This window comes from Labeo rohita, chromosome 6 (genome assembly GCF_022985175.1).
Source record: "Labeo rohita strain BAU-BD-2019 chromosome 6, IGBB_LRoh.1.0, whole genome shotgun sequence".
Lineage (NCBI taxonomy): Eukaryota > Metazoa > Chordata > Actinopteri > Cypriniformes > Cyprinidae > Labeo > Labeo rohita.
In genome coordinates, this window is record NC_066874.1 from 10,829,879 (window position 1) to 10,855,287 (window position 25,409).

General features: G+C 35.1%; 1 protein-coding gene across 4 annotated transcripts in view; it reads right to left on the reverse strand.

Moving 5' to 3' along the window:
- Positions 1–25,409, reverse strand: part of agap1 (ArfGAP with GTPase domain, ankyrin repeat and PH domain 1) — a 200,329-nt gene that overhangs the window by 37,385 nt on the left and 137,535 nt on the right. For all 4 annotated transcript variants that reach the window (XM_051111856.1, XM_051111855.1, XM_051111854.1 and 1 more), the window contains 4 exons: positions 17,939–18,043; positions 13,733–13,898; positions 9,895–10,056; positions 2,613–2,774 (listed from right to left, as the gene is read on the reverse strand). In XM_051111856.1, the coding sequence (XP_050967813.1) occupies positions 2,613–2,774; positions 9,895–10,056; positions 13,733–13,898; positions 17,939–18,043 (595 nt within the window). The remainder of the gene's footprint in view (positions 1–2,612; positions 2,775–9,894; positions 10,057–13,732; positions 13,899–17,938; positions 18,044–25,409) is intronic.

A 25,409-nucleotide genomic window follows, 5' to 3' on the forward strand; every position in this document is an offset into this window, starting at 1 on the left:
ATTTAATTCTCATTCACACTGCATGTGACACACTGATGTGTATACACACATGCACACATACTCTTCCCTCACTGACAATATATTGGCCCCCTTTGGGAGAGGATCAATAAGGGTGATTGGAAACATTTTAAACAAGCACTGATCCTCGGCTCTCAAGAGGCCGCGGCCACCCACACAAGCCCAGTCTAATTAATCACACACTCTCTGAGCTGACACACACTCATCCATCATTCCTACATGCGGACTGTCTCTCACACACATACACGGATGACCTTACAACACTTCAGAAGTGTATTCTCACCCAGTTAAGAGGTTATGAACAACTAACTGTAAACTGAAGACCCATTTATAACTTAAAATAGTAGTTTTCTATTTTATTACACTCTACAATATAATTTATTCTGTGATGGCAAAGCTGAAATAAAAATTTTTTAGCATCACCTTTAATTAAGTTTAATGCATCCTTGCTGACTAAAAGTATTAATTAAATAAAAAAACCTTACCGAACCCAAACTTTTGAATGGTAGTGTGTTACTGGAGACCGAATAGTAAAATAAATACAAATATCTATCCATTGTGTCAGAATGGTGGCTGCAGTGATGAGTGGAGTCTGTGCGTGTGTGAGTGACAGACGGCGTTTAACCGGCTTGTCTGTATGAGTGTGTAATAATCACTCAGCATATTTCTCTTGCTCCACGCAGGCCTGTCAGCTGCCTGATCCATACTGACAGCAGGAAACATATTACACATCTGCTGCTCAGAAACATCTGTTCCACTGCACCGTCACAGCAGACACAACTTCACTGCATGACTGTGCTCGCTTGCATTTATGTGTGTGACACCAGCCATGAATGAAGCTTGCAGTGTTTGTATACATGCAGGAACATGGGAAGGCTACTTTAATTATAATGAAATGTACAGATGAATATATATATATAATAAGATAAGATAATGATAAGATAAGATAAAAACAGTCACTGTTCTTGTCTGGATAACTTTAGCAGCTTTAATAATACCTCTACTGAAAAACTTCTGAAGAACTCTGTTCTACTGCACGTTTTTTTTTTATTAGAAATATATTTATTTATTTACATTTTGATGTGTAATTGCAAATTACATCCATTTTTTGCTCAATAAAACTGGAAAACTATTAAAGAACTTTGTTCTATTGCATGTTTTTTTTTTAAATCATTGACTTTTTAATCTTTTTTTAAAGTAAATATATTTATTATTTATTTTAATTTTTTAATAATTATTAACTTTCAAATACCTGCATATGTTAAATAGTCCAACAGAGTGTGTAACAGCAAACTGCATTAATTTTTCACTAATTAAAACTGAAAATCTACTGAAAAACTGTACTATAGCATGTTTTTTTAATCATTGACTTTTTGTCTTTTTTAAAGTAAATATATTTATTATTTATTTGAATATTTTTTATAATGATTAACTTTCAAATACCTGCATATGTTAAATAATCAAATAGAGTGTGTAACAGCAAACTACATTAATTTTTTTGCTAATTAAAACTGAAAAACTACTAAAGAACTGTTCTATTGCGTGTTTTTTTTAAATCATTCACTTTTTTTGTCTTTTTTAAAATAAATATATTTATTATTTATTTGAATTATTATTTATAAAATAATTAACTTTCAAAGACCTACACATGTTAAATAGTCATGGAGTGTGTAATAGCAAATTATATTACTTTTTGCTCATTAAAACAGAAAAACTACTTAAGAACTTTGTTCCATTGCATGTTTTTTTAATCACCGACTTTTTTTTTTTTTTTTAAATACATAAATACATTTATTATTTATTTGAATTATTATTTTTTAGAATGATTAACTTTCAAATACCTACATACTGTACATTAAATAGTCAAATAGTGTGTGTAATAGCAAATTACATTTATTTTTTGCTAATTAAAACTGAAAAACTACCAAAGAACTGTTCTATTGCATACATTTTTTAATCATTGACTTTTTGACTTTTTTAAAGTAAACATTTTTATTATTTATTTTAATTATTATTTTTATAATGATTAACTTTCAAATACTTACATCCATTAAATAGTTAAATGAAGTATGTAACAGCAAATTACACCAATTTTTTGCTAAATAAAACTAAAAACCAACCGAAGAACTCTGTTCTATTTCATGTTTTTTTTAACCATTGACTTTTTTTGTCTTTAAGTAAATATATGCATTATTTATTTTGATTATTATTATTAATGATTAACTTTCAAACACCAACATAAGTTAAATAGTTAAATGGAGTGTGTAATAGCAAATTACATTAATTTTTTTCTCATTAAATTTTTCAGGTATTCAGACTATTGACTGACTATGTTGGCATCATATAAACACTAATTGGATTAGTGACCTAGAAATGCAGCATCACAGAATTTTCCATTTGCTTGGACTTATGTTTCACACTTACCCTTATATTTCTCACCCTGTTAAACATCATATAACATTACAGTAAAATGTTAAAGACTGTTTAGGAACCAATGCATTATAGTGGTTTTTAGGAACGTGGCTGCATCTGATATGACCAGATCTGAGAAGAACAGATGACAACAGATGGAGAGGGACAGAGACCAGAAGTACCTTCTGCAGTTCCAGAGAAGCCATCCACCTTGAAGTTGCTGGTACTCTTCTTCCTCCTGTGTTTTTTGCGGTTGGCGTGGGGCGATGGGGGTGGGTCCATCTTTGGACTGGTGGTACTGGATATGCTTGGACTGGAGCACACAGAATCTCCCAGACCGGTATCTGGACACAAAGAGAGAGACACTCAGCCCTATTTTACCTCACGCATATAGAATATTCTGTGGTGTCTGCTCTGGTTTAAATGATCGAGTGCTCGCGTTCGTGTGAGGCCAGTTCTGACTGGCGTTTGGCTGGATTCTCTGGCTCAGGCTATCAGAAGGCTGCTTCACTTTTCATAAGCGGCACTGACAGCTGTGACTAGCGGCAGAATAAAATAACATTCAGTTCACATCAATATCAGACGGAGTGAAAGCGCTGATGTGGGGAGGGGCTGGGGGGATGTTCAGGCTGGCACTGAGCATGCTCCCAGCGCCGTGCATCAGCAGACAGCCCCAAGGACGGCCGTAACTTATTTTACAATCGTTTAGTCTCAGCTCAAGTGGAAAACGTGACAACTTATCTCTGCTGACAAGATGCCATCCCAAAGTGAACAATTAACCACCTCGTTCTAACAGCCCCTTTGTCCGAGCTCTCCCTCTCACACACCTCAACGTCAAATACACCTTTTCCCTCTCCCTCATATTCTCCATCCTTGTCTTCTCAAGCTCAGTGCTTTCGCAAAAAGTCATTTATCAGTCTGGTATAATTCTAATAGACATTCGGTCACAGCCAGTTTGCTTTTAGGTTTTGTTGTAAGAAACATCCAGTTACTTCAAAGGGGCAACACATACTTTATCATGATTCAAGGCAAAGGCTAAATGTCTGTCATCTTTTATGGTGAACAATACAAACTAAAACAAACTAGTGAGTGATTCTTGTGGGTGGTTGCCAGGTCATTGTGAAAAAAAGCATTTTAGGATCAATTACACGAATTTTTATTATTATTATTTAAAGATACATTACAAATGCAATTCATTCATTCAATGACTTGAGTGCACCTGATCTCTGATGATTGTTTTAAATTTCTAAATTAAAATACATTTTAATATTTTCTTCAGTGGGAAAAAAAATAAAAAAAATATATATATATATATATATATATATATATATATATATATATATATATATATATATATATATATATATATATATATATATATATATATATATAGGGACTCATATGCAACTATTACAGAAGGTTCAAACGCTCACTGATGCTCCAGAAGGAAAAACAATGCATTAAGAGCCGAGGGTAAAAACTTTTGAACAGAATGGAGATGTGTATGGAGATGTGTGTCTTACTTTTTCTCAACTTTTTCTCTTTTTCTTATTTTGCCTAAATATCATATTTTTTTTCATTTAGTACTGCCCTTAAGAAGCTATCGAAGATTACAAGTTACATGTTTCCTAGAAGACAAAATAAATTAAATTTACCCTGATCTTTAAACTAAAAAAGTTTTCACCCCCCGGCTCTTAATGAATGTTTTTTTCCCTCTGATGCATCAGTGAGTGTTTAAACCTTCTGTAATAGTTGCATATGAGTCTCTCAGTTGTCCTCAGTTATTTTGGTAAAACAATTAACATTCGGCAGATTCTGAAAGAGGGATGTAAGCTTTTGACCATGAATACAAAGAGTAGGCCTACATATCTAGCAACTTGCTATGTGCACTTTTCTTGGTTGCAGCTAGGCTATTACTAGTTTGGAAAAAAAAAAAATAAAAAAAAAAAATAAAGTGCATTAATCAACAAGTTGGGTGACATGTCATCAGGGCAGCCAGGAACTTATCTTAAGGCGGGTCATTGCAAAAGCATGTACCCCAGAGCACCCAAACACAGCAGCTGTAATCAAAGAGACACTCATTACTTCTGCTGCTGTTTGTCTCTCATTATTAAGCGAAAGAGCGGGAGGATCCAGAATAGCCACAGAGGGAGGGACGGAGGGGATATTTTTATGTGCAACTGTCTGCTTGGAGAAAAGGATGCTCCAGGTAAAGAGACAGGGTTGTCACTGCCTTTCCCATGCCCTCAAGACAACATGGAGTGGGACAAAAAGACACAGAGAGCCCGATCACTGGAGGGGATCTTATCTCCTTTAAACGGACTTGGCTTTGTTTCCTCTGGAATAAAAGAGCTCATTACTGAGGCTGTGTTTTTTCAAATGGCAGCCATGTCCAGTCAAGATGAGTCTGCTCTGATGTGATCCAACTCATTTGGACGGCACACAGCCAAGTGTCAACCACTGTAGCTTTTTTCAAATTTGACCCTCTTACAATTATACTTTCAAGACATCTGTAGTTCAAACCAGCTAAGTTTATTTTGAATAAAAAGCACAAGGTTGTCAGTATCTGTTTAGCGAAAGGAATTCCATTGTTGGAAATGAATTAGCAAGCTTACTTAAATGTACACTAGGAAAAAAAATCCCATATGAATTCTCTGTTTGCTACATAGGCAAGAAGAAGAGAACTCTATAAATGAAAAAGCAGCAAATAATAACACTGCACTGCATCATACACAAATAATGTTTTTGCTGATTTGCAAACATCAAAATATTTATGATTCTAAATTCAACAAAATCAATAAAAACTTTCCATCATTTACAATTTATTTTCACAAAGACAGATGATACACTACCAGTCAAAAGTTTTTGAATAGTAAGATTTTTCCTTTTTTTTTTTTTTAAGAATTCTCTTCTGCTCACTAAGCCTGCATTTGTTTTATATAAAATATAGCAAAAGCAGTAATATTGTGAAATATTTTTACTATTTAAAAGAACTTTAATGTATTTTAAAATGTAATTTATTCCTGTGTTTAAAACTTAAAACTTAATTTTCGACATTATTACTCCAGTCTTCAGTGTCACATGATCCTTCAGAAATCATGATTATTATTATCAATATTTAAAACAGTTAATACATTTTTTTCAGGATTCTTTGAGGAATAGAAAGATCCAAAGATCAGCATTTACCTAAAGTAAAAACTCTTGTAACATTATAGACTATACCATTCAAAAGCTTAGAGTCAGTATAATTGTTTATTTTTTTGGGAAAGAGAAACGATAGAATTAATTACAGAAATTAATACTTTTATTTAGCAAGGATGCTTTAAACTGATCAAAAGTGATGATAAAGACATTTTTAATGTTACAAAATCTATTTCTATTTCAGATAAATGCTGTTCTTCTGAACTTTCTATTCATCAAAGAAACCTGAAAAAAATCTACTCAGCTGTTTTCAACATAATAATAATAGATCTTTTTTTGAGCAGCAAATCAGAATATTAGAATAATTTCTGAAGAATCATGAGGCTGGAATTATGATGCAAAAAAAATCAGCTTTTAAATCACAAGAATAAATTACAATTTAAAATATATATTTAAATAGAAAGCAGTTATTTTAAATAGTAAAAATATTTTTAAATTGTCCTGTTTTTGCTGTACTTTTCGATCAAATACATGCAGGCTTGGTGAGCAGACGAGACTTCTTAAAAAACATTAAAAATCTTACTGTTCAAAAACTTTTGACTGTTAGTGTATAATTTGAAAAATCTTTTCGTCTTAATAAATAACAAAAGCAGTCAAACGTCAAAAGTTCAATTTTAATGATGATAAGAAATATTAAAAATCTATCATTTAACTTACAATCTGCCAACAAGTGGAGAAATACACTATATTGCCTCTGGTGTGACCTTAAATGCAGACCTTGAGCCAAAAACTAATTACCAAATACCAATGGCTTGTACACACACTATATGAGCAAAAGTATTGGGACACCCCCTTCTTTAGAACAGAAAAGGCACTTCTAAAACTGTGGCAACAAACATAGAAACATAATTCATGTATTTAAAAATTGTATTTTCATCTCTGTTGCAACAGTTTTGGAAGTGTCTAAAATGATTTTACCCACATGTACAAGTCATTGGTGTTTGGTGATAAGTTTTTGGCTCAAGGTCTGCATTTAAAGACACCAGGAGAATGTAGGACTTGGCTTTCTGCAGACCAGTCAAGTTCTTCCACACTGAATCAGTCATTTCTTTTTTAAACCTTGCCTTATACACAGTGGCATTGTCATGTTAGAACAGAAAAGAGTCCTGTCCACACTGTTGCTATAAAATTAGAAGCACACAATTCCCCGGAATATCATTATATGCTTAAACATTAAGATTTGCATTCGTGGAAATTACTAAAGTAGTCAAACCTGTTCACTAGAAGGGGGTGTCCCAATACTTTTGGCAATACAGTCTACGTTCAAATAGTCATTTTAACATCAAATAACTTTCCATAAACACATTTTATTAAAAATCTGTAATTTTCTGTCGCCGTTTGGATGTACAGTAGTAAAACATCCACAGATATAGCAGAAAATATCTGGGTCATGTTTGCACTTTCTTCTGTCACTGGTCACAATTCATTATTTTATGCATAATTAGGCATAAAATAATGTCATCAGAATCATTCATACACGAGAAAATCAGCAAAGAATTTAACAAATATTTGTAAACTGGCTCCAATGAATATCATGTCTTTTTGCCAGTTTTTCTGGTGATCATGGGACAACACAAGACTTCTTCACCTCATAAACTAACTAAAGCTAAACTGCTACAAAAAAAACACATATTTTGTAAAAACTGTGATGTGTTAGAGAAAAAAAAAAATATTTTTAGAAACAGAATCCCAAAATTAGTCAAAGAACAAGTATTGGATTTCATTCAGCAAACATAGTTTAGCTTCCTGGCTAGAGACTAAACAAAGCGAAAGACTAAACAAAAGGTTAGAGGTTAGTCAACAGTCTCACCCCTCACAGCGCAAAGCGAGGAACGTCAGTTAATTACTTTGCTACCACTTATCTCTCTCCACTTCTCTTAGAAAAAAAAGACAGGATCTCATTCCCGTCAGCTCCTGGGGGCAAGAGGTGACAAGCAATCAGCGTCCGGCACTACCGTCATCCAGCCATCAGATCTGATCCAGTCAGGCCGTGGACAGACACATCATTAGGCCAGCAGAAAGGTTATTTTTAAGAAATTCCTGGGGGTGAGCATACAAGCACTCACACAGCCTCATAACACAGCCCTCCGGAGCGCTGCAGTGTCCGAACCATCCTCAGTATCACTCCACTGCTGTTTTACTGCTTAAGTCACTGATACATATGATAATATATAGAGAATACTTTCTATCTTTATTGTTTAAAAGAGGTTATCCATAAAAACAATGCTAACACTTTTATCTTTATTTAATTTTGTGTTTTTGTTTTTGATTTAGGTTTCAAATCTTTAGTTTTTATCTTGAGTATTTTTTTTTTTAATTATGACTGTTTTTATTTCTAAATTTCTAGTTGTCATAGTTTTTTAGGTCTATTTCTCTTCACTTGAAGTGAAATAACTAAACATAAATATAGAAGTCTGACAAAAATTCTAATTTTAGAAGAAAATTTCAGACAGCACTCTTCATATATAAATATGGGTTCAGTCCATTGGGTCATTTCATTGGGTTATTTTTAATATTTTTACCCATGTGCTGTTTTTTTTTTTTAACCCAAATGCTGGATTCAACTTGGTGTGACATTTTTATTACCCAACTTACCCAGGTGCTGGGTAGTTTTTCTGCAACTAAGTTGCTGGGTCATTTTTAACGCTGGGTTATTTTTTTCTACCCAGCCGCTGGGTTGAGCCTGTTTCTGATGAAACAACTCAGCTGCTGAGTTACAGCCAGAACGCGGGCTTTTTGAGACCTCTACAGAAGAGATCGGTTCTTAGCACCACCGATTTGCACCTCTTCAGCAAAATAAGGGTTTGTATACATTTTATTTCATTTTCTATTTTATTTCTTTCCTGTGCTGTAAATTGTATTATTTTACGCAACGCAACATAAGGACGAAATGTCAGTCAGCTGCGTCAGCAGCGGTTGTTTTGCAGGATGGAAACGCCTTTTGCCTTGAATAAAATAAATGGATTTTATTCGTTATTGTACTGAGTTTAATCTTAAAATATGTTCTCTAATGTCAGTACTGTTTGTTTATGGGCAGTTTTTGGAGTCAGTCATGGCATCTTTCAGCGATGAGTGAAACACGAGGCCATGGTCTGAAGTTCGCAGTTAACCTGGCAAACAGCAGCCCCTCACTGGCTCCGATTTCGGTGACACACCAGCTTGAGAATTAGTGCGATTTTGGTAAAAAGTGATTACAGAGAACGGTTCAGTACACTAAAATTAAAATTCTATTTTTAAATGTTACATGTTTATGTCTAAAATGCTTGCTAAATGAGTTTAAATGTATGAAATATTGTAAAATATGCTGTATTCAAATAAATTCAATTGGTCTTGTATTTTGCCCATGTGTTCTAAATGTTCATCTTTTGATTACTGCTGTTGCCTCTAGTAATTCTGTGTGCGTTTTTATAAGTTCTAGTCCATTTTAAACCAGCAATGTAATAATTTTTAAACAATAGTTGACTTAAATAAAATAACCCAGCATGTTTGGTAAAAATGTTTAACCCAACTAGTTGGGTCAGAATAACCCAGCATGTGCTCTGTCCACTATTTACCCAGCGCTGGGTTGCCAAATAACCCAAGTTGGGTTGTTTTTATCCCAGCATTTTTTAGAGTGTACACACACACATTGCTGTAGACATTACTCTTGTGAAGTCATGTGTGGGGTCTGTGGCTCAGCTGTGTGTGTGTAGAGCCCTGCTGCGGACGCAGCCAGGAGCCCGTTTAAGTGTTTCACAGCTTTAATTGTTATCAGGGGTAAACAAGAGTCAACTACAGGCAGGGGTCAAACCACAGGCCTAAAACTAATCACACCATGTCACTGCAGTTCATCAGCACACATAAAAACATTGCGCCTGACAGCTGTCAGTCCAATAGTAACTTATGTGTACGTCCATTTCCCCCATGGCTGTTTAGACAAGAAAGATTTCATTAAAATAGCCAAGTATGAAATTCTCGGACAACAGAAAGGTGACAGATTGATAAACATCATGCTCCAAACATTTCTCTTTTGCTAGCGAGTCGCCGTCGACAGATGAGCCTTTGGTAATGTGGTTCTTCTGAGTGGCCATTACTTTGATAAACAGTTAAAGCAGCATTAGGGCTTGACACAAGAATCAATGAAAGGTGGAGTGGGTGTATGTGTGTGTTTACAACTATAGGATAACAAATCACTGTTTAAGGTTCTGTTCTCTGTTTTGAAGAAAAACCTTCAAGACGACGACATTTGAGAGGGCAGCACTTGGTAATGTGTTCTAAACTTACCAGTGCTGATTCCTGAGTTGGCGATGACTGTGGCATCACTCCATTGGTCAGCGCTGGACACTGAGTATGAGCGCTGATGCATCCCATCTGGCCGACTGTTAAACGACACCAGACTGATGCCACTCGCCATTTGAGATGTTGAAGAACTACTGGTCACAGAGGCTGTGGGAGAGACGCATGATGATTAATATACCATTAATATGATATACTCAATACACCAAGTTCCCTGATTTGTTCTTGTCAACTGCAATGACGTACAGTTTTTGTTTGCATTATAGTGTACATTTAGAGTGTAGGGTTTTTTTTCCTTGAGTTTTTATAATGGTTATAACAAATATTTTTACAATATGTACAATATATTGGGATTATATTGGTTATCAGCCAACATAAGAATTTATTTATTTATTTAGCAGTATTAGACAGTTATTTACAATTTTTACATTTAGATTTACCTTGTAAACATATATTAAACATAGTTTATATTTAAAAACCGTGAATAATTTAGTAAGGGTCATGTATGAGAAATAAACTCCTAATTCTGAGAAATGAAGTTGCGATTCTGAGAAATTAAGTCGAAATTCTGAGAAATCTGAAAGTTGGAATTGCGAGAAACAGTCAAAATTGTGAGTTATAAAGTCAGAATTGTGAGATATAAACTAGCAATTGCAAATGATATAAACTCACAATTGCAAGAAATAAAGTCTGAATTGCAAGATATAAACTTTGAGTTCATTTAAAATTAGTTAATTTCTTGCAATTCTGACTTTTTTCCTCAGAATTTTTTTGGGAAAAAAAAAAGACTAACACGCTCTTATTTGTGAGTTTATATCTCACATTTGCAAGATATAAACTTGCAATTCTGAGAAAAAAAACAATGGTGTTTATCTCACAATTCTGACTTTATTTTCTGCAATTGCATCTTTATTTCTCAGAATTGCGTGTTTATGTCTCAGATTTGCAACTTTATGCCTCAGAATTGCGTTTATGCCTCAAAATTGAGACTTTATTTCTCAGAATTGTGATTTTTTTATCATAATTGCATTTATTTCTCAAATAAATGTGATCATATAAAGTGACTAGCAAGTTTAAACAGCTTACTGAAGTTTGGATTATTTTAAAAATGTCTTTATGAACTTTTTGAAGCTTAAAATTTTGGTTACCTGGATTACCAATGAATGGATGAAAGAATATTAAAATAAAATAAAAATAAAAAAAATTCTCCATTTGTAGTTCAAAAATGCATGAAAATCTTATGGGTCTGAAATGATATGAAGCTATATAAATGATGATAATTTTTCCATTTTGGGGTGAACTAACGTGTAAAATGCAAGATGGAGCATATCCATATATTATACTGTATGTTGCTGCAATGCATAAATAATTTGTAGCATTGAAAATAGATTTTAGCACTTTAATTTATTTAGACAAGACAGCATGCAATTTTAATACATTCTACAACAAGAAAATTATTATCAGCTCACTGATATTGACCAAAATATTAGCAATGCATCCCTAATTTTTTGACGTCTAGGTGCTGTCTTTGTAATACTTTACTGTTATTGATAAAAATAATAAGTTCAACTTGCACTCATGCACAAAACTTCTTGGTTTATTGTCATGGAGGAGCATAAATAGTGACATCAGATTACTGGAAGGTTAATTATCACCACCGTGAGTCATCATTAAACTGCAAGAGAGGTTCATCTGACTCACTTGGAAATTAAAGTGGACATCATGGGAAGTCGCATCTAATCGCACTAATAAGATTTCACCACAGCTGAGCACAAAAGAACACGGGAGGGATATGATATGACGCGCACATACAGACTCAAAAACAATCAGCCATAAGGCTTCTGGGCTTACGAACAGAGCAAATCTAACATCAACAATTTAACAGCAGTGAACAAAATGTAAATAATGCTGATTTGATAATACCGTTCACTCTAGGTACAGTTAAACACAAAATGCTCAATATATTTAAAAAAAAAAAAAAAAGGGGAAAGGGGGGTCAGTAAATACTTCATTTTCTGGTTTTTAATATGTTGTTGTTGCAAAAAGGTGTACCCACGGGCCTCCACTGGCCCGTTGCAAACTCGACTGAATGAAATGTCACGACTCAATTTAATCTCCATTGTAGCGGATAAATCAGACGGCAGCACCTTTGGGTAAATGGCAAAAGCTGATCATACTTCAGGAGAGCCCTGATAAACTACATTTTTACATCGGTGGCCGTCTGGAGGAAAATAAACACTATGTATGTATGAGGGCAGAGAAGGGTCTACGCGCACACACGCACAAAGCGCAACAACAGCAGCGTGTGAAGATATGCTATAATGGATTTGGCGCATAATTGGAGCTCCCACAAAAGAGATAAGAGGTGCATGTGATCATGCCGCTGACCCAGCCCTACAGTCAAATACTCCACTTACAAAAGCTTCACTGCCTTACCACTGTGAATTATCTCTCTTTTCTCCTCTACCGCTCCCTCCCTCCTTCCCTCATTCTCTCTCTCTCTCTCCCTCTCATTAGTGCTCATTTCGGACTTGCCTGACTGGAGAACGAGCGCTGATTGCATTAATATTCATGACAATAATTAGTACATGTATTATGGGTCACTGAATATTCATGCTATTAGTTTGGTCCTCCTGGTGCTGTGTGTGTGTGTATGTGCCTGAGAAGGGTCTTTAACACTCCTTGGGGGGCTTAAGGATTGTTGATCCAATGAGTGTTACACGAATAACTAAACAATAACTTAATTGTTTAATTCTCTACTAATGAAGACCGCTTCCTAGGCCTATTATACTGACATTAAGATACTTCTGTATTAAATTTGTTTTCTTGGAAAGCTCTTGCTAAAACTGTATGGAAATGGGTTGGATTTTTTAAAATATGTATTAATTATTATAATTAATTATCTTAATTTATATTAAATTAAATATGTTTTATTATCCATCCATTAATTTTCCAACCCACTTGCCAAATGTCTGGTTACAGACATGTTGGAGGCTATTTTTTTTTAGGGCATAGGCAGCGGAACACCCTGGTTGGTATGTTCTTTATATTTTTATCTAATTTTGTTATATTACTATATTATATTATATAATAAATAAAAAAACATTAAACAAAAGCATGATCATGTTTCAAAAATAGATGACCAGTACATATATTATATTAAATAAAATTAAAAATACATTATATAATTTGCAATTTTTCTTTTTTATAATTTTGTAATTTTTTTTGTTATATTATCCAATTTTATTTAACACAAAATACAAATACAAAAACAATGCAAAACAAAACAAAATAAAAACAAGACAAAGGCATGATCACATTCTTTTTTATAATTTTGTAATATATTTTCGTTATATTATTATTCAATTTTATTTAACACAAAACGCAAAAACAAAGCAAAGTAAAACAAAACTAAACAAAAACAACATGACAAGACAAAAACAACAAAAAACAAAAACAAAACCCAAACCGAACAAAAAACAAAACAAAAACAAAAAAGCATGATCATGTTACTTTTTTATAATTTTGTAATTTATTATTATATTATTACCCAATTTTATTTAAAACAAAAAACATGACAGGGAAAAAACAACAAAACAAAACAAAACAAAACAAAAACAAAAACACCAAACAACAAAAACAAAACAAAACAAACAAGAACAAACCAAAAGCCTGATAACGTTACCTCTTTTGTATAATTTTGTAATCTATTTTTGTTATATTATTATTCAATTTTATTTAACAAAACATATAAAAACAAAGCAAAGTGAAACAAAAAAACACAAAAACAACAAAAAAACAAAACAAAACATTATGATCACATTACCTGGTGTCTGTCCTAGCTGCATGTTGCTCATGTCCTTGGTCAGCCCATTGGTTTTGGGACTGGGGGCCGCGCATGTGGAGATGGCCCTGGGGGGCCTCTTCCCTGGAACCTTCACTGTAGTCCGAAGCAGGTCGATCTCCTTGCCATGAACATTCTGCATATAATCCTATAGTAAAAATGACAAAAGGATTACTACAACAGCATTGGACACTTTGGATGAAAAGTGTCGACTAAATTTATTTTGTCAGCACACAGTTAATTCTCCCCACCCTCTGGAGCTGGAAAAAATCAATAGCAATGTATTTGATATTCATGTTGAAGTGCACTTTGTATGCAGAAAATCAGCCTTTCAGAACACATGTAAAATCTTCCTCCAAGCTTCGTTTTCCTTTTCTGTGGATCCCAGCATGCCATCGCAGCATGTGTTTGGATTCTGACTGCGTTGTCTGGATTTGTGCGTGGCTTTGCTTGCGTTGATGATGAAAGTTACTCAATGCTAATAGGGATGCAATTACCAGCCGCAAGCTGTTGGCCCGCCACTCCTGAAGGGCTCTCCTGTGGCTTGTTAAACCGTGTTGAGAGCTCTTGGCTTTGAATTGCCCTTTTGTTGGCCTCTAGTGAGGGATGGACACGTTATGCTCTTGCTGTAAATTGCTCGGTGCAGCACACATACACAGAGATTCTCAGGTCTTTGTGTTATTTGATTGGCACTCAGCTGATGTATAGCAGGTCTGGGTTGTACGCTCTCCCTCTCAAAGCCTTGCCCCTGCTCATTAGGGCGAAAGACTCCACGTAGCTGCTCTATTGAAGAACATATGTTATTGCGTTTCATGTAGGACATACACTCCGGGGACTGGTCCATATGTAACTCTTGATTTAAAATAAAGGACGAGCAAACCACTTGAGGGATTTAGTTAAGGGAGCTGAGTGCTCAAATGTGAACAGTTGATCAAAGGATCATCATCTGGCCACTTCAGGGGCAGATGCGCATTTAAAATTGATGCTCCACATCGATGAATCTCCCAAACCGCGCATAATGACATAACGTTTTAAAGCAAAATAGTGAAAGTTTAATGAAACACACAATAGTTATGTGCCTAAAAAAAAAAAAAAAAAAAAAAAAAAAAAAAAATCACGAAGTTGTGGCGTGGTTATAATGGATGTGAACATGGATGAGTTATTTGGGATTTTTTTCTCACTAATTAGGTTGCATCTATTGCCATCCACTTAATCAGCTGCATTAATGTGATTTCTTTTTCACATAGTTGAGCAATTAAGAGCCCTGATTGAGTTTCATCCTATTAGCCTCCGCAAACACTCTAATTGATGCCTGTGTAGCAGACACCTGCTGATGAGAGGAACCTGTTCACAGCCAAAGGGAGGAGAGGGACCGTATATGATGACGCACACTTCCTCTAATTCACCCAGATGAGCTGGCTGGACTAAAATTTGTCAACGTGTCAGGAAGGCAACACCTGTCACTTGTGTTCCAAAGATGAATGAAAGTCAGATATGAAACAACATTAAGGTGAGTAAATGTCAACGAAGACCATTTAAAAAAATATATCCCTTTAATAAGTAACTTAGCTATAATATATACAGAAATAACAATCATTTTTAGCTTTTATCATTTTGGTCTATATCTAATTTACACCATTAAACTCATTAAATGAGAAGTCCACTTCCAAAACAAAGATTCACATATAATGTACTCACCCCCTTGTCGTTCAAGATGTTCATGTCTTTCTTTCTTCAGTCGTAAAGAAATTATGTTTTTTGAGGAAAACATTTCAGCATTTTTCTCCATATAATGGACTGATATGGTGCCCCGATTTTGAACTTTCTAAATGCAGTCTAAATGCAGCTTCAAACGATCCCAAATGCGGTTGTAAACGATCCCAGCCAAGAAAGAAGGGTCTTATGTAGCGTAACGATCGGTTATTTTAATAAAAATAATACAATTTAAATACTTTTTAATGCCAAACGCTCGTCTTGTCTTACTCTGCCTGGACTGTTTTTGTTCCGGTTAATGACAGTTAGGGTATGTCGAAAAACTCCCATCTCATGTTCTCCCTCAACTTCGAAATCACCCTATATCGTTGTTTTACCTTTTTTGTTAAGGGTGTTTGATCTTCTATGCATGTTCACTTTGCAAAGACTGGGTTGGTACTTCTGCAGTGATGTAGGATGATTTTGCGTTTGAGATTAAAAAGTATTTAAATTATATTTTTTAAATGAAAATAACTGATCGTTTTGCTAGATAAGACCCTTCTTCCTCGGTTGGGATCGCTTAGAGCCCTTTGAAGCTGCATTTAGACTGCATTTTGGAAGTTCAAACTCGGGGGATCCATAAAAGTCCATTATATAGAGAGGAATCCTGAAATGTTTTGAGTACATTATCTGTAAATTTTTGTTCTGGAAGTGAACTACTCCTTTAAGTGGACATTTGATTTAAATGTTGAGTCAATATTAAACAAGATTTAGATCTCACAATAAAGTGTAAAAACAATCATCAGGCTGCTGGTGCCATCTGCAGGCATTTGTTATAATGCGTAAAGTTCTATTGTTTATAATACATCCAGTATTTTAACAGTTTTGTTCAGTAAAACCATATGATTACTTGTTTTTGATACTTTATTTGAACTAATTATTATTGCGTCATTTGCTATTATATATGTATTTTAAATCATTTTAAAGTCTATTGTTCACTTAAGTCTATTTTTATTACTACAAAAAAAAAGTATAACAATTATCCGATTACTCAATTAATTATCAGAATAATCGACAGATTACTCGATTACCAAAATAATCGTTAGTGACAGCCCTAGTTTAGACTCCTTGTGGGGAAAATTGATGGTACGGCATTTGTTTTCTATGGTCATCTATTAGTATTTCACTTTCGAGTTGTGTATTCTGAGTTGTGTTGCAGTAAAAAAGCAAAAGGCAGCGCCAGTAGCTCACAGAGTGCAACCATTTCATATTACTGATATAATGATGCCCCCTACAGTCCAAAATCTGTCTAAAAAATGTGCCTTTAAAGAACTAAAATCACTGATGACCATTGACTGGTTATACACTTACTGGTTCAATTTTGAAAACATTTTCGATTTTAAGTCAAAATCTAAAACAAACTTAAAAAGTTACCATTGTATTGGTTAGTAAAGTTTAGTTAAGTTGTAACATACTTAGTATTTTTAATGTGGCATTCACATCAAAATAATTATTTTTTGCTTTCATACCATTTTGCTGACCTGATTTTATGAAAAATATCCACTGAATTATTCCACTGGACACAAAGTACTTGGAATTTCTTGGCACCACTTGGAATTTCTTGTTTCCAAGTCTGTCTCACTCTACTGTTTATTTTCTCTACTTTTCTTCACTTCTAGCATCCTGCACTAGAAATGTCTCTAGACCTGAGAAATGTTATATTTTTGGTCAGGCACATTTTTTTTATCTCTAAAAATAATGGAACTCATCTTACTCAGACCTGTCAAATGACCTGTCAAAGTTCTAAAAATTCAGTAAACAATTCTGATTACACACCCTCACTACTATGTGTTTTGTGCAGTGAATTATTGATTCCAAAGAGCATGAAACCACAAAAAATAGCATATTTCAAGTTCCCATCTAGTGCAGATTTGTTCATTTAAATCATAAAACTGACTTGTTCTTGTTCAGAGGGCAAGGTCTGACAACATGAAATCCATGTCTTCATCCAACTGATCTATACAGTATCCTTCATCTGAATTCACGATAATCTCCTATGCAGTGTTTGCTAAAATCACTTTGGATTTGTTAGTGCTAACAATAAGGTTTGATTGCACTCCAAAAAAATATTCAGAGAGGAAAAACAACCAATAAAAGACAGCCATTTCCACTTGCGTGTGGGCAAACAGGTCGTCCGAGTTGGTGATTATGACAAGCCATTACAGCGTTATATTACACATCAACAGCGTCAGCCGTGTGCAAACAGATGAGTCGGTAATTAAGGACAAGACCGTGTCATCAGACACCATGCTTACTGAGGCGGACACAATAATCTGTTAAACGTCAGCGAAAAGGACATTAAAAAAACCTGGATGCTACAGTGACGGGTGAACAGAGAATAATAACAACATTAACAGGGCAGGACCAATAAGATGAGGAGAAAGTCAAATACAATACACGTGTATTGCCGTTGTGTGTGTGTGTGTTGGTACTCACATGCAGACTAGGATGATACGTGAGGACTCCGTTGTCACAAAGCGTGACGTATTTCTTCTTCCACTCTTTGTTCAGTGACTTGCCGCTTCTTTTCAGCAACATGCCCTGATACACAAAAACGAAAATACATAGTTTAATCATCATTACTGAATATTAACAGTATTCTTTTTTTCCATTTCACTCATAAAATAATAATTGTGAAAAACACAGCATCATGGTCTGAAAAATAGCTTATAAATTGCTTTACAGTGTTCATAAACTATCTCCCAAATTTCAGACTTGCATACAAAACACTCAATTATTTTGTACTCAAGTGGACAGAGAGTTTATTTGCACACTTTAAGGAGAGTGAGAAAAAAAAAAAAAAAAAAAAAAAAACGCACTGTGAGCTACACATGCAAATTCCCCTTGGAGTGTTAGCGAGCACATTAGCACTATGACACGAGCACTAACCTTCCTCTCCTACGCACATCAGTGGCGGCTGACTGCCCGTTTAAGGGTCCGGCCGCCCACACCTCATTTCAGCCAAATTCATTAGGCAAGAAGGGAATAAAACTGTCCGCTGATTAGCAATTACGCTGCTGCGGCGGCGTGTCACTTCGCTGGACTTGTTAAACATTAACGTGCAGACAGGACGGATAATAATAGATTTCTTGCTCTGCCTGCCACGGAGCGTGCAACACCAGAGCCGACAAGTTTCTGTCACTCGCTGCCTATTTCCCTTCTTGTTGTTTTTCTTTCAGTCACTCCACAGATCGAATTTTCATAAAAATGCCACGATCCCTTACTGTCACACACCGTTAAACTGGCCTAATTATGTGGTAATTGGTATCTAAACACAGTCTGAAGAGGGGGAGGGGGGGGGCAGGATGAAATTATGTACCGAAAGGAGTGACAGTGAAGTGAATTTGAAAAATGTTGTTTTCCGAAAACAAGTAAATAACAAACTTCACCTTGTCAATGTCAATCTTAGAGATTTTCTTTTAACTTTTTTTATGTACATTTCTTAGATGTAATACAAATTTTAAGAAGAATTTTAATAATAAATGTATTCATAAACACACAAAAGTGCACACACACACACACACACTCACACACTCACACAAAGGAAGAAAAAGCTTTGTCACGACTTATAACACTGCAACGTTTAAATATAGTTGTAATTTATTTGTATATCATTTTAACAATATAATTTGACATTATACTATAAATATAATTTTCTATTATCATATTTAGTGATTAAAAGAGGTTTTAACACCATGGGATAAAATGGAAAATAAAATTTAAAAAATAATAATAAATAAAAAAATAAAAATTTGTAAGCCCTGTAAGAATATTAAATACGATCCCCCCCCCCCAAAAAATCATCATATTTAGTTATTAAAAGAGGTTTTAATACCATGGGATAGAATGGGAAACAAAACAAAACAAAACAAAAAAAATAGGGATAGAATGGGGAAAAAAAAAAAATAAATAATATATATATATATATATATATACACATATACACACACATATATACATACATATATATACATATATATATATATAAAAGAAATCTAAGTAAAAAAATAAATCAGTGCATATATTTAAATTATTATATTTAAAAGCAATTATTTTGACACTGTATCTGTCCCTCAGAGCCTCTTTACTCAACAGTGTAAAGTTTTCTAAATAGAAATCTAAGTAAAAAAATAAATCAGTGCATATATTTAAATTATTATATTTAAATTATTTTATTTCCATATATGTGGAACTGTTCTGAGATCAGCCTGGCCTTGGGTGACACATACATGTTTGTTCTTAGATCAGCTGGGTTATAGGTAATGAGGCCTGTAACTGTTCTGAGATCAGTCTGGCCCTGGGTGATGGAGATATACGTGTGGGAGGATATTCCCTTAGGTCAATCTGCATGTCTGTACACCCAGACCAAGTGTTCAAGACAAGAGAAGAGCGCTTCCTGGGTGAAATAACAACAGGCTCTCCTGCTGAGTGGTAAACACAAGTTGACGAGCTTTTTAATTTCCTAACAAGGGTGCTGCCGCTAGCGGCCCATCTGTCACATAGGGTGAATATCCATTACTTCATTAACTAAGACTGAGATGTGCGTGTGTGTGTGTGTGTGTGTGTGTGTGTGTGTGTGTATGTTTGTGAGGCTCAGGAAAAAAAAAAAAGAGCAAAAATGAAAGAGAGAGAACGAAAGGGATGGACAGATTGAGAGAGAAAAAGAAGATGATCTTTTAATGAAGGTGTAAGTGTGGGGTCTCTCTAGGCATGTTGTGGTGGGCAGGTAGCTGCCTCGGCCTGCTTTGGATCTAGGTATATTAATTTTGCACATCCATCGGGAAGATGACAAGCGATCATTCAGCAGGAGAGGCTAATTGAACACCACGTCACTTCTCTGATGGGAGTAATCGTTCATTATTTAAGGCCCAGGCTGGTGACACCCTGCTTGCCTCTATTTTACCCTCCCCAGGTTGACAACCTGAAGGTCTTGTAATGTTGCAAACAGGGGCCAAAAAAATAAATCTCACACAGATATAACCGCCGCACCTGTGGACTTTAGTGGAACGCAATAATATAGCGCTTAAATCATCCAATAAAACGAGACACTAAAGAGCACAAACAAATAACTAGATAAGTAAAGCTTGACAAGCCTTGTATGGAAGTTTACAATAACAAACGTTATAAGTTTGAAGGTTTTTCAAAAAAAAAAAAAAAAAAAAAAAGAGTCAGGCGGACCAAAAAGTGTCTAACCATATAAGACTACTTCAGACACACACACACACACACACACACACACACACACACAGATGTCTGGTTCATTATCTTTGTGGGGACTCTCTATAGGCGCAATGGTTTGTATACTGTCCACACTGTATTTTCTGTCCCCTTACCCTAACCCTACCCCTAAACCTAACCCTTACAGAAAACTTTCTGCATTTTTACTTTCTCAAAAAATGTCATTCTGTATGATTTATAAGCTTTTGTACCCATGGGGACTGCAGGCTGGTCCCCACAATGTCAAAAATTTCAGGTTTTACTATCAAATGTCCCCACAATGTAGCAAAAACAAGTACACACACACACGCACACGCACACACACACACAAACCATTAGACGAAAATTAACCATGGTTTTACTATAGGAAATGTATAGTTACCATTTTTTGGCCCATTAATTACCATTTGTATAACCACAGTTTTACTACAAATACCATGGTTAAACTGTGGTTAGTGTAGCAAAACCATGGTTAACTTTAGTTCAAGTCACTGAAATAAGACCATAAAATACACACTGAACTAGGGCTGGACGATTTTTCTGATTTTATCGATTAATTCAAATGAGGGCTGTTCGTGCGTTAACTTAATTAGTTATAAAAAAAATAGCACAATTAAAATATTTTAACCCAGTTAACACGTTGGCCCCGCCCCCACGCCTGTACGTCATTATACATTTTACATAGTTGACTGTTGACAAACATGATGCAGGGCAACAACTCCATAAATGCAGTTATGCTCTAAAATTCAACATATTAGTGCAAAAAAATGTCCCTGTATGTGTTTTGGCTCATATTTACAGTATATATACACATCACATATCACACGGGTAGCAAGAGCAATATGACACAAGTGCTGATTTTGTCCCAATCTCATGAGCTTAAATGTGATTTTATACAACAGTTCAGTAAATAAGAAGCTGATATTGTGTTATATTTTAAACACAATATTGTGTGTTCTGTGCAATTTTGCAGAGATCAAAGATTACCTCTAAAGCCACAATAGAATTGTGAATGAATCATTTTGAATGAATCATGTGAATCAATGATTCACCCATTAGAAAAAGAGAGCCATTTACTTAATTCTTGAATGAATCAGCCGTTTGAACGAATCGAATCGAACCGAATGAGTGAATGATTCATAAAGACATTTACCGCTACCTGCTGGCAGATTTAGTTTCTTATTTAAAGTATCATTTCATTAAATAACAATAATAATAATAGTACTAATTCTGTCAATATTTACTCATGTTGTTTCAAACCTTTCTTTTGTGCAACATAAAATACACTATTTTGAAGACTCTTGATAACAAAGCTGTTGTGGTTACCATGACTTTCATTATATGAACAAAAAATACAAATTACCTTCGATTTTGAATAGAAATATTATCAAACATTACCATAATGTTGACAACTTCATGTGTGGTGCACTTGGAATAGAATTTTCTTTAACTAGAGGGTTAATAATGAAACGTTAAAGTAACATTTTCAAGTTGACTAGTTAAAAATCATTAAAAATTGAGAATTGCTCAAACTTTAAGATTTTATTTTTTTTGCCATAACGCCCAGCTCTACACAACATGTTCATAAGACTTTTGTGAATTGGATAGCCTAGGGTTTTTGCTGCAAAATAATGTGATGTTGTTGACTCATTCACAGAAAATAATATATTGATTTAATTTTTATAGGACATGTTTTGTGTTAGAAAGGCCGTATGCGAGGGGGTGACAATGGCCATGAAAATTTAGTGATTCACAAAGAGAAAGAGACAAAGGGTCTCTCATAATGCGCCATCAGTCAGTAATGTGTCTTTGAGGCAGATAATGAATAATGTGAGAAGAGTAAAATAATGTTTTAACAAGCTGCTAGCATGTTCCTAATATGTTGCTAATGTTTAACACGTTTCTAACATTTTGATAGAATGATTTAAATTTTAGGCCCCTGAAGACCTTCGGAATTGTGTGTCAAGGACAGTAAGTCTCTTAAAACATTAAAACAAATAATGTTGTTCAGACTGTAAAACATCATATGGTGTGACCCCTAAAAACATAATGATATTCAAGAATATTTGCAAAAATTATTCTAGCTAATATAAACTACAGTATACTCTTGAGTGAAATTATAAGAAATATAGTATGTCTAGTCTGTAAGGAATATATTGAGTAGAAAAAGGATTGTGAATGTGAGGAACACATTGGATCACACTACTTTTGAATTACTTGAACACTAACTTATTTCACAAATTTTAGACTCAGACAAAGCAGCAGCAGCTAAAACAGTAGATCAGTATATGTTGGCTTTGTCAAGTCACCATAAGAAAGACAAAGCAAAGCCAGAAAATTTATATTCTCATTTTTTCTAGAAGGAAAGAGCCGGAACAGGGTAAGTGTCCATTACAAATAAACCTAACGAACAAACAAAAGCCTCTAATCGGTGCACTCTTCCATTAAAAGATGTGCCGATGTGCTCTTATCAGCACGTTATCCTCTTCTTTCAGCTCTTCTCATTTCTTCCATTCTTCTATAACAAAAGGAGAGGTTAACCGGGAGATGAACGCGGACTGTGGCATGGGTGTGGACAGAGTCAGTATGGTGGACAGGATCCGTCTCCTATGAGTCCGCACCGGACAGCCGCTTAACAAAGGGTTGGGTGTTTGCCCACGCTGGCCTTATTGTTCTTGGGCGCTCCAGAGAGAAGGGTGCTAAATTAAGTGTGTCATCCCAACATTGGCTCGCCTCCGGCCCTGTCATTGTGACTGACTGTGTACGTGTGTGTGTACGAGCGAAGTGGGGCCATGTGAGTGACATGGCGTGAAAGCTGGAGGTCTTATATCGCTGCAGCCATCTGATCTGGCCGGTGCAGGCAGTGAGAGGACACACCTCCCCGAAAGACATTTATCATTTAACGACAGGCAGCTCTGGCGCACATTCTCTCACGCTGACAAACACACCTAAATCAGGCCAGAAGTGAGAATATATCATTAAATACACATTAGTGTGGAATTATCCATATTCCCTAGCACAGGGGTACCTAAATGGGTTACAGAGGAAAGATGTAGCTTTAAAACAGCTATGAAACAGAGATCACAACCTAAAAATACAATAAGTGATTCATATAAAAAAAAAAAAAAAAGTCATGTGGTACAACCAACACGCATGGATCAAAAGGTCCCTGAAGACCTTCGGAATTGTGTGTCAAGGACAGTAAGTCTCTTAAAACATAAAAAATATATATATTTATTTTTATGACAAAATAATGTTGTTTAGACTGTAAAACGTCATATGGTGCGACCCCTGAAAACGTAATGATATTTAAGAATATTTGCAAAAATTACTCTAGGTAATATAAACTACAGTAAAACTATAGAAAAAGGATTGTGAATGTGAGGGACACATTGGATCACGCTACTTTTGAATTTTTGTCTGATTATGAAAAATGAAAATAAAGGACATCTAGGAACGGGTTATTTTTTTCAAATCATTGTCTTCTTAACTACACACCTCTCCATGTTAAATAATGCTCAGGAGCCTTAGTTTGATGAACAGACAGTAAAGACTGTAATATGAGGTTCATCATGGCTCTCAGTTTTAAACAATAACACGTCAAGGTCATCAAGGAGCTTAATGAGTGGTTTAAACACTCCCCTGAAAGCTTAAACCAATCGAAGCCAACGGATACTGGCAACAAGAGATTAGCCAAATCTAAACACAGAGCCCTGATTGATGTTTGTGTATTTGGTTAAATTATTTTCAAGCTAAAATTATACAGGGAAAGGAAAAAAAAAAAAATCTAATTTGCGGGAGGTTAGTGTGCATGACAAAAATGCCATCTTGGCCAAAATGGCTCGGAGCAGCGACAACCTTTCCCAGGGAAATGATATTTTTCCAATCCTACAGAAGGCGGATCATGTCACACTCGTTAAAGGCTTGATAGCAGGTCTTTAATATTCACCGTCTTAATTAGGGCTGCAGTTAATTTCATTAAATTCTTTCGGTGCTAAATGAAGCAGATTATGAGACATCTTTTATTGCGAAGCGTGAAATTACAGCCTGCCCGCTGCCAATGGCAGGGCCAAGCTAATGAATTACAGGGTAAATAACACCCGAATTAACCATCCAATTTAACTCCTTACAAAGCACCCCTGCTCTGAGGGGGCAGAACTTCGTCAAACGTGCACAGCTCAGTGCTCATCTACGCACCAGAACATGCAATTACAACCATGATACTAATTTCCCTTTATGATGAGGAGAGACGTTTCAGTGCCATTGTATTTCTTAAACGGAAATTTTAAGAGAGCAATGCACAGTAAAATGTAATGTGTGAAAAGTTTCACTCTGCACTACCAAACATGGAAAAAGGTAAAAATGTTTCATCTTGAGAACATTAAGAACACATCCGCTAGGATGACAAGCAGATAGTCAATAAATCAGGCAGTCGCGGAAAACAACTGTGACGGAAATTAAAGACAATAATAGTAGCTATGTCCAGCAAAGTAAAATACTAAAACTATGGTTGTTATTCTTTTTTTTTTTAAATCTAAATATGAAACAGCAGTCAGTGATTCCCAAACAAATGACCATTGTGTACTTTCTAGTGCAGGGGTGCCCAACCCTGTTCCTGGAGATCTACCTTCCTGCAGAGTTCAGCTCCAACCCTGATCAAATGCAAGTGAACCAACTAATTAGGATCTGA